General features: G+C 42.3%; 1 protein-coding gene across 1 annotated transcript; it reads right to left on the bottom strand.

Moving 5' to 3' along the window:
- Positions 1-3,806: 3,806 nt before the first annotated feature.
- Positions 3,807-12,357, bottom strand: Pjvk (pejvakin). Its single transcript, XM_048425941.3, has 6 exons — positions 10,008-12,357; positions 9,085-9,280; positions 8,188-8,329; positions 5,782-5,899; positions 4,304-4,402; positions 3,807-4,107 (listed from the first exon to the last, which is right to left on the bottom strand). The coding sequence occupies exons 1-6, from the start codon at positions 10,216-10,218 to the stop codon at positions 3,815-3,817; spliced, it is 1,059 nt and encodes a 352-aa protein (XP_048281898.1). The 5' UTR covers positions 10,219-12,357; the 3' UTR covers positions 3,807-3,814.
- Positions 12,358-12,377: the final 20 nt, after the last annotated feature.

Raw genomic sequence — 12,377 nt, 5'->3', positions numbered from 1 at the left:
TAGTGTGAAGCTGTTTTGCAGATCTAACTCCGGGGTAGGTGTGATTGTGTTCCCTGTTGTTTTCTTCTGTGAACATAAATTGTAGCACCAGGGAATGGGCCTGTATTCCGGTGGGTGACCCCTTCCTTCAGGGCATAGATGAACACTGTAAGTGCTCCTCGGCTCTAATAGGAACGGCAAGGAGAGGTACATAAAGATCCCGAAGATCCAAGATTTTAATTCTTAAAATGCCCCATTCCTAAGAATACTCAGAGACCAGGAAGCAATAGCTCTTTTATTTATGTCTTTTGTGATGCTTTATAGATAGTAGGATATAAAAACACGGTACAAAGTCTTCCTTTAAAGTCCATGCAGGAAGAAGTCAGTTGTGCATAAACTCAGACACGTGAGGAATTCCAGCAGTCTGTACTTTTCAGGGCGAGCTTCTGGCCTTGGAAATTTGGCTGAACTAAAGTTCATCACCTATATCAGACTCTTCTTCCTCAAGCGCTACTATAACTGTATTATTACTCTTCCATCTTTCTTCTCATTGTCTACCATATCTAACTTTTTAGAAAGTATTTAGTGTGTGTGTGCGCGCATGCACAATCACATGCAGATGCATGAATAGAGGTGTCTATGGAGGCCAGAGGCTGGAACTCCTTGGAGCTGGAGTCGCAGACTATTGTGAGCTATACAAAGTGGATGCTGGAAATCAAACCATGGTCCTTTGTGACAGTGCTGAATGTCTCCAGCATCTCCTATTGTCCCCACCCCACTCACCCATTACAGTTGACCCATAATTTTAAATTGGTGTCATATTTTAAGTTAATTTCCGGTTGCCTTTCTCTAGCGATCTCTATCACTTCACTCCAACATTTTTTAAATATTTATTTATTATGTATACAATATTCTGTCTGTGTATATGTCTGCAGGCCAGAAGAGGGTACCAGGCCTCATTACAGATGGTTGTGAGCAACCATGTGGTTGCTGGGAATTGAACTCAGGACCTTTGGAAGAACAGGCAATGCTCTTAACCACTGAGCCATCTCTCCAGCCCTCCAACATTCTTAATGCTTCAAATTTTTTAAAAATTTAACTTTTTAAAAGTTTAACGTTTGCTACAAATGAGGTATCTTGTGTGGTAGTTTGAGTGTAATTGGCCCCCATAAAGCTCATAGGGAGTGGTGCTGTTGGGAGGTGTGGCCTTGTTGAAGGAAAGGTGTCACTGTGGGGGTGGGCTTTGAGGTCTCTTGTGCTTAAACGTTGCTCAGAGTCACAGTCCACTTCCTGTTGCCTTCTGATCAAGATGTAGCCAGCACCATGTCTGCTGGCTTGCCACCATGCTCCCCACCATGATGATGATGGGCTGAACCTCTGCAACTGTAAGCGAGCCATCCCAGTTAATTGTCTTCCTTTTAAGAGTTGCCGTGGTCACGGTGTCTCTTCACAGCAATAGAAACCCTAAGACACCTTGCTATTCCAGTTTTGAGTCCTGGTCAAAACATTAATGTGGTCCAACTTGTTGAGAGGAGAAAAGAGATGCCCAACCACATTGCCAAAGGAAGGGCACTGGTACATGTAAAAGTCTGGATGCTTCCTAGTAGGTCAAGCGGGATAACTCTGGCTGAAATTAAGTGAGCTCAGAACAAACAAAGCTTTTTCTGTTCTCTGAAATGTATTCTTTCCAAACATCTGTTCATTTTTAACTCTTAGATATGTCGTTGACAACATTTCTTTTTTTCTTTCTTTTTTTTTTTTTTTGTATTTTGAGATAGGGTTTTGCTATGTAATCCAAGCTGGGGACAGACTCTGTTTCCTCCTGTCTCAGCATTCTGAATGCTGAGATTTTAGCAGAAATTTTATCTAAAATGTTGAAGTTACAGAAACTATTACATTAGTAAATGCCACCTGTGCATACAAAATTTAACACCTCTGCTACCTTCTCGACCTTTCTAGCACTTTCTGTCACCAAGTCGCCTGCCAGTTTACTTCCCTCAACGTGCACAAAGTATAAATTAAGTATTTATCATACTTAAGTGTTTATCATTTATCATACAAGGTATTTGTTGGGCTTTTGTTTGTTTGGTTTTGCTTTTGTTTTCTTATGAGATGGGGCCTTGCTGTAATAGCTCAAGCTTACCTGGAACTCACTCTGCAGTCTAGCCTGATGTCAAAACTCAATCCTTCCGCCCCAACTTCCTGCACACTGAGACTACAGGCATATACTACTTCACCCAGCCTATACAAAGTACTTCCGAATTTGCTTTTTAAAGTTAAGGATCCATTAGCTGGAGGTGTGGTGGCTCAGTTAAGGGTGCTTGCCTAGCATGCTTGAAGACCCACCCGCGTTCAACCCCAGCACTGTCCGATCTGGAAGTAGTGGCAGACACCAGTAACACCAGCACTCAGAGGTAGAGGCAGGAAAATGAGGCATTCAACATCACCATGGGCTTCATAGGGAGTTCAAGGACAGCCTGGACTTCGTGAGGCTCTATCTAAAAGAGAAGAAAGAAAAAGCATGTATATTAAATGAATACAAGTACTCGAAAACTTATCTTTTAAATAACAATTTAAATATAAATCATTACCCATTCTACATATGTGCAGTGTGCCGTGGTCTGTTTCTTGTGATTGCGTCATGCCTTTGGGTGAATCTAATAGTAACAATGTTATTCATTTAATCTATATTTTTAAACATTTTTACAATTTTAATAAAATAATTATTTAGCTGTTGGTATATGAAAATATCAGATATCTTAGAGAATAGATAAAAAAAGATCCAGGCCTGCTCACCTTTATAGACCTGGATGGAGGGGGGAGGACCTTGGACTTCCCACGGGGCAGGGAACCCTGTCTGCTCTTAGGACTAGAGAAGGAAGGGGAGGTGGGGAGGGGGAGGGAAAAGGGAGGCGGGGAGGAGGTGGAAATTTTTAATAAATAAATTAATTAATTAAAAAAAAGATCCAGGTCCACATATAACCCTTAACTTACCTATTCCTGAGGATGAGGTAGGCAGGTCATGTGAGCCCAGGATTTTCAAACCAGCTTTGATAACATAGCAAGGCCCTAGCTAACCTCCAAAAAGGAACGTGAGAACAAAATATATTAAACTCATTAAACATGTCTGAAGACACAGGCCTGTCCTGTTTCTCTTAAGTGGCAGCACCCACTGTGCAGAGCAAAGTTAGCAGGTGGAGTGGCAGCCCATTGCCACTGCCAGCTACAGTGTTAACTGTGCGCAGAGCCCCAGGCTAAGCACCTGACACCACAATTAAACATTTAGTAATATATTAAATTATTAACATTTTTTTCTCCTCTTACCAAACCTAGGGCCCAAGTAACCACTTGTGCCCTCTAACGGCTGAATTAAAATGGGATTGAATATAAAGAGCTACTTAAAATGATACATGGATTCCCAAGGGATTGTGAAGAAACCGACTGGTTTGTAAAAGAGTGCTTCTCTTTGAATTTTGTAGTAAGGTTTTGTTTAATAATGTTGTTAATCCTCATAAAATTCTATGAGAAAGACAGTATCCTCAACTCTACCTCACGGGTGGAAATGCTACCTAAAAGGCCTTCTTTTTAAAAAGATATCCAAGCAAACCTAAACAACTTAAGGCTTGTGGAACAATAGTAAAACACCAACAAAGCTACATGGGCGTGGTGGTGCACAGAGGCAGAGGCAGGAGGGTCTCTGTGAGTTCAAGGTCAGCCTAGTTTATAGCGTGAGTTCCAGTACAGCTAAACAGAGACTAAACAGAGAAACCTTGTCTCTAAACACCAAAAATCAAACAAACAAAAGCCCACCAACAAAGCTTATTCCTTTTTCCTTTTATTTCATTCTTTTGTGCCAAATATCAAAACAAGGGACTGCGTGAAGCCTCACGTACTTCACCCCATCCACAGAGCACTGGAAGCAACCATAAACCGTCTCCCGCTTCAAGTTCCCCATTCCACAGAGTATGCAGGGCCCTTTGGGAATGTTGTGGTTTAGTAAGTTCACACGGATGTGAGTCCCCTCCTTGAGGGAAATGTCAGTCATGCTAAGGGGTTTGTCATAGTAGTCGGCAAAGAGATCGTCCAGGTAAAGCTGGGAGCGAGAGATGGCATCCATCACTCTCCTATCTGCAAAACAGAACCCAGAAACGTGTTAGAAGTCCAAACAGCTACGCAGCCCAAGCTGCGTTGATAAGGGTGTCAATCCAAACCATCCGTCAGGAAATAACTGGGCTTTAATCGTGTTAACTGGTGGTTGAATGAGGAGCAGCCTCATATCCTGACACAGGAGGGAAGCCTTCATAAACCCCTTCGGCAGACGTACTTCTTTCAAAGAGGATGTTCCTCAGTCTGTAGAGCACGGCAAAGGTGGTCGTTTCTTCCCTTTCAAACCCTCCTTTTGACACTGATGTGACACAAAGGTCTACAAAACAAGTTGGAAATGCTATTATAATTACCTAATAGCATCTCCCATACATGCAATTCATTGGTTTTTCTCTTAATAGAGCTAAACTTTACACATTTGCAAGGACAAAATTTAGAGATTAAGATTGTACAACGACATGCCTCCAGCTCGCCCTGTACCCAGCCTGCCTGGCATGGGCCTTGAGTATCCTTTAGAAGCTCTGTATGCACAGACTTAACATATGTTTCTAGAAACAAATCCATATCACACATAGTTCTTTAAAACATTTCTCAGAGACCATTGCATGCCCAGAGCTACCCCCACTTCCGTCATGGCTTGTCATCCTCTGCTGTGCTCATGGGATGGACCACTTCTGGGTCCCCTAAGGATGTTTCCAGTGTTTGTTTGTTTGTCTTTTAGAAACTAAAGACCCTGTTCCTCTATCGCTGTACGTTATGTCTCAGTATACCTAGGGCATAAATTCCTGGAAATAAAAGGCCAGACAATGAGCACATGGAGAGATTACATTTTCATGCATGACATTTTATATTCTTCTCTACAATACAGTCAGTGTTAACTCCAAAACCCAACAGCTGCAGGGCTCAACGTTGAGATTACTTAGAATGTAGTTTCATTTCTTGGTTTCCGAAGTCTCCTTCCCCCAGGATTACAGAAACTAACAAAGGTCTACAGATGTAAATTACCGTAACTAGGGGACTCCCTTGCCTAGTCATTTGGGGGCTGTGTCTGGCCTTGTTATGACTCAGTCAACTAACTTTAAAGTCCCGTGAGATGTAGAAAGCCCAGTGAGCTGTACTGAGCTATCACACAAGATGACGATTGTAGAGGAAGTGCTAAGTTCTAGAGTGTTTCTTTGTTATTTTTAAGGGAATGCAAAGCTAGAAAGTTATGTCTAAGCAGGTATAAATAAATTGATTGATTATTAATGAATTAATATCACCCTTTTGGGCACCAGACACCTCAGGCCTCTTACTGTCTGCAGATTCCTTATTTGCCACTGCTACAGTTACCTATTCGAAGTCATTTATTAACCTTCCCATAAAAGCTAAGGCATATTCTGTCAATGGACCTTGTTTTATTCCTAACCTATAGTTGTAAGTGGGGCAGTATGGAGTCTTCACTAAGATGCACAAAAGAGGTGCTGGGAAATTGGGGGGCGGGGAGGGCTGATTTCCCAGATACTTCACCCTAGCATAAGACAGACACTGAAGGCGTAGTGCTTCTATAACCGTGAAAAACGAGAGGGGAGACAGAGAAGGAAGGAAGGAGGGAGGGAGGGGTGGGAGGAGGGAGGGAGGCAGGAGGGAGAGATTCGTTCCTATTACATTCTCCTTAAAACCATCATCACAGGCGCTCCAGGCCTAGCTTTTACTCACCAAAGGCACCATCCAAGTAAATGAAGAGTTCGAAAACACTAAAAGCTATCGTTGTGTGTGCCGGGAAAACAATAGCCTTTTCCCTTCCTTTGGGATTCTGTTCATCCATAAAGTGAAACTACAGCAAATGAATGGATAAAATAACGTTATTACAGAGAATAGCAGGGCAGGGTAGCTTGTCGGAGACACAAACTTCGCATAATCCCACCCAGATCGAAACACAACCACCTACCCAAGTAAAGCGCTGCCCTGCCTCAGTCAAACCTTATGGTGGACTCCCATGCATGATCTATGGGATCTATCTCTCTTAGCTCCCTGACGTTAGGGTTGAAGACTGTGATTAGTGTCCCAACAGCTGCTTACAGCAAATCCTTCTCTTTTAGCCTTGCCCATCTGCTTCAGAAACCCCACAGCTGCAGGCAGCTTTCCCAGCCCCCAAAATGACCATCATCGAGTAAGCGTTTCAGCTTGTGCCCCTCAAATAACCGATGCTAATCAGAATTTGGAGGATATCTGAATATAGAATCTGGGCAGAACCCTCATATTGTAGTGATGGATACAATAAGGTATCTTTATGAGATGGCACCCCGTATTCTTGAGACGCCTTGGTCATCGTACATAGATTATGTGTAATATGTTAAATTGCAGCTGGAGAGGGTTGACCATTGAGTCCTGCATTAAGAGGTATTTCTCTACGACTATTAGAAGGCCAGCCAGCCCCAGAGATTCTCTTCACTCTGCCACCTCCCTCGTGGTGGAATCACAGACACACACTCTAACACTTAGCTTTCATCTGGTTGCTATGGGTCACATTCAGATCCTCATGCTTACGCAAAAAGTACTTTATAGACAGAGCCGTAACACGTCCCACTTTAAAGTGGTATACAAGCTCATGGATTTCATAATGGGGTGTGTGTGTGTGTGTATGTGTGGGTATGTGTGTATGTGAGTATGTGTGTGTATGTGTGTTGGTGTGTGTATGTGTGTGTATGTGTGAGTATGTGTGAGTATGTGTGTTGGTGTGTGTATGTGTGTGTATGTGTGAGTATGTGTGAGTATGTGTGTTGGTGGGTGTATGTGTGTGTATGTGTGTGTGTATCTGGATTGTGTGTGAATGCACTGCCCTCCCTTTTCCACCATCATACTAGTCTCCATTCCCTTCCTTCCGCATTCGGGTCACACATATTCCCTCCTGCCCCCAATCTCTCCCTCCCCTTTCATGGTCTTCTCTCTGGTTTCGTGTCCTGTACACAAACACATGCACATGCGTGCACACACACACACACACACACTTAAAGCTCAATTCTACCTATATGAGAAAATGTGCAATATTTGCCTTTCTGAGTCTGGCTTATTTCACTTGACAATTTTGGTTCCATCCATTTTCTTGCAAATATCTTAATTTCATTTTCTTTACTATAAAACAAAATGTCACCTAACAATCAGCTTTAACCCTAACAAATCATCACTAGGTGTCGTTTGTTGGTAAGGATAAGCAATATAAATAATTTCCTATTTTTTAAAAAAATTTTCTAAAGATTTATTTCTTTTTATATCCTTTATTTATTTATTTATTTATTTATCCTATATTTCTAAAGATTTATTTCTTTATTTATCCTGCATCAGATCCCTTGGAACTGGAGTTACAACCACTTGTGAGCCACCATGAGGGTGCAAGGAACCAAATCTAGGTGCTCTCAAGGCAGCCAGTTATCCTGACTGTCTAGCCATCTCTCTAACCCTGTCTTCTAATTTTTAACTTTTAAAAGGATTAACATAATATGAAGGATATTTGGCTCTTGATGATGTTAATTAGAAAAAACTACTTTCACAGAAAATCTAAACTCAGGGCTGGTGATGTGGCTCAGCAGATCAGGGCACTTGCCGCAGCCCCCGGCCACCTGGGTTTGCTCACTGTGACACACATACGGAAGGAGAAAACTGAGCCCCATACTTGGTTCTCTGACATCGTCAACATGCACACTGTGGCGTGTGTGCACTCGCACACACATAGAGAGCATTAAATAAATAAATAAATAAATAAATGCAAAAATTGTTGAAAACTCAGCTTTTAAAATTCAGTATAAATTGCATTACTTAAAAGCAAAATCAAAGAATATAACATCTGGACTTACTTTTTTTATTCTTAATACAACACTTGAGTACTATTTAATTGGAGGAACTCCAATATATACATACATTTACAAGGATTAGTCATCTGTTTGTATTGCATTACACAGGTTTAGAACCCAAGTTGCCTTGTCTGGTCTTCTTATTCTGAAGCCCAACCACTCTGAGGTTCTTTCCTTTCTGCCTCTGACGAAAGGCAGAAACCCATTATAAGGAACTTTCTGAAAACTCCACAATAGCTCCGGAGTTAGCTAGTGCCTCCCGAGTGTGTTTTACCCGCATGGCTTCCCCTCGAATGCCAGCATGCACAGACAGGGAGCACTGGCGTGTGGTTCTGATGCTCTCCATGACCACGCACAGCACGGCTTTCCTGCTGCTCCTTGATTGGCGGATCAAGCTGTGGTCAAAGTTAATTTTTCTAGAATAAAATGAAAAAGGTATGTGCACAAAATGCTTTACCATGTGATCACACAGAAACGAAGACACCTGTTGGTTATCTGTGGTCCAACCCAACTATGCGCTAGTCGAGGCAGGTGTAACACAAATCAGAAAATACAAATCACTTCACTCAATCACCTCTCCCTTCAGTGGCTTTTCTTGTTTTAGAAAATGGAGGCATGGCTTTAGTTTTGTAGAACCGGGTACTGAACCCTGGGCTTTGTGCATGCTAGGCCAGTGTTCTATCACTGAGCCACTTCCCAGCTATCCACCACCTCTTTATTTAGACAGATCCTCAATAATTTGCTCAAAGGAGGACTTGAACTCACGATGTAACCCAAACAGGCTTTGAACTTGTGATTCTCCTGCCTCACTCTCTTAAGTGTCTAGGATTACTGGCCTGTGCAACTTCACCTGAATCTCCTAGTTCGATAGAATGTTCTATCCTGTCTAGAGTCTGTTGGAAGCACAGTTTGCACTATTTCAACTTAATAATTTAGAAAATTGTGCAGAACCATAGTGACGTTCTGTGAAACAACTGAAAATGTATATCAAATGATTTTTAATTTGGTTGGGGTACTAATCAGCTGCTAGCATGGAGTCTTTCAAATGAATAAAAAATATAAATTAACTTGTAAAACATAACTCTAATGTTTTAAGCATTCTTTGCTTTGGAGTTGATACAGTGAATCATTTAATGAAAATACTGCAGTATATCAGGAATTCTGTACTGACCGTGCGGTAATTTCCTTGAGTAACGTTGACACCTCCACTTCATGTTTGGTTACTACACCAAATGAAGCCTTGACCGCGATGGAATCGGATCCAGTAACATTAATCCCCACGTCATTCACGATATGGTTGTTTCGCCTTCCATAGAGGGAAACATCTGACTCATCTTCATAATTCAGTAACTGATAAGATGAAATACCTTAGGAGAAGGAACTTGATATGTTGTGGACGTCTCAAATTCGTATATCATCATTCTAACATGACTGAAAAAACGCTTTTGCCCAAATGTTAATTAGACAGGATTTCCAACGTCACGAAAAGTAGCATTTCAGGCAATTTTACTACAAAAAAATAAGAGTGTACTTAAAACAAACTCAAATTCTCTGTTCAGATAGCAGAATACATCTACAACAATCAAGATTTCGCCAGGAGCTGAAATGAAAACAAGTGTCTATAACGATGGCGTCATGACTATTTTATAATCTAGTTTTAAAAACACAGTTCAGGGTTGGGGAGCGGCTCAGTTGGTAACGAGCACACTTGCAAGCAGGAGGAGCTGAGCTTAATCCCCCGGGAGCCACATTTTTAAAATATTGCATTTACCTATCTAAAACGATGACTTTCACTTATTGATCATGTGAAATGGGTAAGACCAAATAGTACCTGGTATTATAAAGGACAGAATACACCATTTCCTTGCTCTATTTAGTTTAAAACATCAATGATAGTTGATTTTAAAAATTAGGCGACAAGAGATTTGGCACGATAAAGACTTAAGCATTATTCATCTTAATGATACTACTATCACATAAAGACTGATTTTAATCCTAACACGTGTATTATTAATATAATTAATCTATATGACCTCCATTGGACTATTATTGCCATAGTCCCATGGAGAGTAATGCTGGAGCATTTAAACTTACCGGCCGAAATGTCTCGGTCTCCTATGAGAATATCTTTAAGTGTGAAGGGCGTCGAGGTAAATTTGTGTCTAGGAAACAGAAAACACCGTTTCTTCTTCACCACCAGACTCAGGGGTTGGTACTTGTCGGCTTCACTGAGGCTCGGAACAGGCACTAGTCTCCCTCCGTCTCCAACTTGCTTAACAAAGCTCTTGGTAGCAGCGGCAAACATATTACTATCAAGACGTCATCGACTACGACCTTCAAGCAACGAACCCATTTTTGAAGAGGAAAGCCAGACGCCAAACTTCACCTTGTGTGATGTTAAATCCAATGACGCAGACTGAAACTCTAAAGCATGCTCTCACCAGGTCCTTTACCGGTGTGCAGTTCACAACACTGCCTCCCTTCACGAACTCCCGTCATGAATAATAGAAAGCGTTGTAAAAGGATGCGCTAAAAGCGAGTCTAAGTGGGAATGGCCGTTTACAGCTGCAGTACACAAAACGAATTCAAACACACTACCAGTGTCCTTGAGGAGACCACAGTTGGGAGTGATCTGCCACCAGCAATGAACCAGCTGGCAAGGTGGCTTCAAGTCCTGCGGGAAAGGGATCGTGTTCCCTGTAGACCTCAGACCTGGATACCATCTACAGGGGACAGGATCCAAGAGGAATTCCTTCATGAGGCCAGCAGGGGAATTTTGGGAACAGAAAAGCACTTTTGAATCCTCGCAGGATACACATCATTACATGAGTATTTCTCTCCTCTGGGATTTGGCATGCTTATAAAACTATGTGTTTAATACCAAATATCAACTCACAGGATATAGAGGAACGATTGTAAGCAGCTCTCTATAGAATCCTGAAGGCTTCCAGTTACAAATTCCATTACATGGAAACTACTATGGAAGTCTCATTGAAATTGATGGCTCAAACCACATTACCTGATAGAGTTCTGCTGGATTTACCTCCTTTTTTTTTTTTTTTTGGCTCATTACTTACTCAATCACTTAACCTATAGAAATAGTTATATAAAGTTTTGGCTTGTTTTCAAGGAGTTTTGTGGACCCATTAAAACAAAACCCTGGGGGGAAAACCTATATTGAGATATTGTATGGTCATCAGTGGTTGACATATTTTGAAAGTGATCCTTACAAACACTCATTAACATATAAGTCTAATAGTATTGTTGAGTAGTGCCCTAATATGCAGAAATAAAGGAAGAGCCAGTAGAATTCAATTTGATTCGATTCTGGATATTTTTACTTGCGTCCAAGCGTTTGGGCTTCCATGCAACCAAAACCAAATTCCATCTCAAAACCAACTCCTTTGATAGGCCGACCTAAAAATTTTATTTTTAAAATAACTTTTAGCAGCCTGTTCGTGAGAGCACTTCTAGAATTCAATTCCGGAGCATCAAGTAAGCTCCGGAGCCATTGTGCAAAGCAGTTCACAACCTCTGTGTTTGTTGTCTGACACACCCACAACACACTCTGAAGGTGGAACATACCAGATTAAAGTCAGCACTCCCCACTGTACAAGTCAGTAGGGCGGAAGGAGCGATCCTGGACACTGCTCTAAATATCCTTGCTGTGCCCTCCACCTCCCTGGTCCCTGATCTCAGTCTCATGTGGCTCCTGCAGGCTCCTAAAGGAGCGATTCTCAACTTGTGGGTCGCAACCCTTTTGGGGGTAGCCTATCAGATCTCCTGCCAATCAGATATTTACATTACGATTCATAACAGTAGCAAAATTATAGTTATGAAGTAGCAACGAAATAACTTCATGGTTGGGGGCCACCACAACATGAGGAACTGTATTAAAGGGTCGCAGCATTGGGAAGGTTGAGAGGCACTGTCCTTAAAGCCGGCAGGTCACAGGAGCCGGCCAGGCAGAAGAGGTGTCCAGGCATCCAGTACTCTTAACCTAGCCCACCCGGATAGCCTACTGTTCCTTTAGCCGACACTCTCGCGTCTCAAAATGCGGGATTTTTCTTCGCAATTTTGCATTCTTTCTTAAATTTTGGAGCCTTTCTTAAAGTAGCCCAACCCTTAGCTTTCTCCCTTGCTGCTCAAACCTGCTGGCTCTCGGCCTACTACAAGCTTTCTCACCGAAAAGGAAAGGGCCTCCCTCTAAGGACAAAGGACTGAGCCTCTGCGTCACTAAAGGCGGGAGGGGAAAACCTAGGGAACAGAAGCGGGGCGCAGTCAGAAACTGGGAAGATCCGGGACTGGCAGAGAGGGCGGGACCTGGGGCCGGGCGCTGAGAAGCTCAGGGAACCCAACCAGAGCGCGAGCCGCAGCTGGAAAGAGCAGGGACTGGCAGGAAAGGCTCCCAGCGCAGTGGCAGAGAAAAAAAAAAAAAAACAAACAGGACTAGCGAGGGGCGGA

This window comes from Myodes glareolus, chromosome 21 (assembly GCF_982192425.1).
Source record: "Myodes glareolus chromosome 21, mMyoGla1.1, whole genome shotgun sequence".
NCBI lineage: Eukaryota > Metazoa > Chordata > Mammalia > Rodentia > Cricetidae > Myodes > Myodes glareolus.
Note: the sequence above shows the minus strand (reverse complement) of the source record. Positions and strands in the feature narration are given on the sequence as shown.

Coding starts and splice junctions, on each gene's coding strand:
- Pjvk (XM_048425941.3), bottom strand. CDS start 10,218: ATGTTTGCCGCTGCTACCAAGAGCTTTGTTAAGCAAGTTGGAGACGGA. Junction 5,900..8,187: donor TTCGAGGGGAAGCCATGCGG/GTAAAACACACT, acceptor CATTTGCTGTAG/TTTCACTTTATGGATGAACA. Junction 4,108..4,303: donor GAACATCCTCTTTGAAAGAA/GTACGTCTGCCG, acceptor TCTGTTTTGCAG/ATAGGAGAGTGATGGATGCC.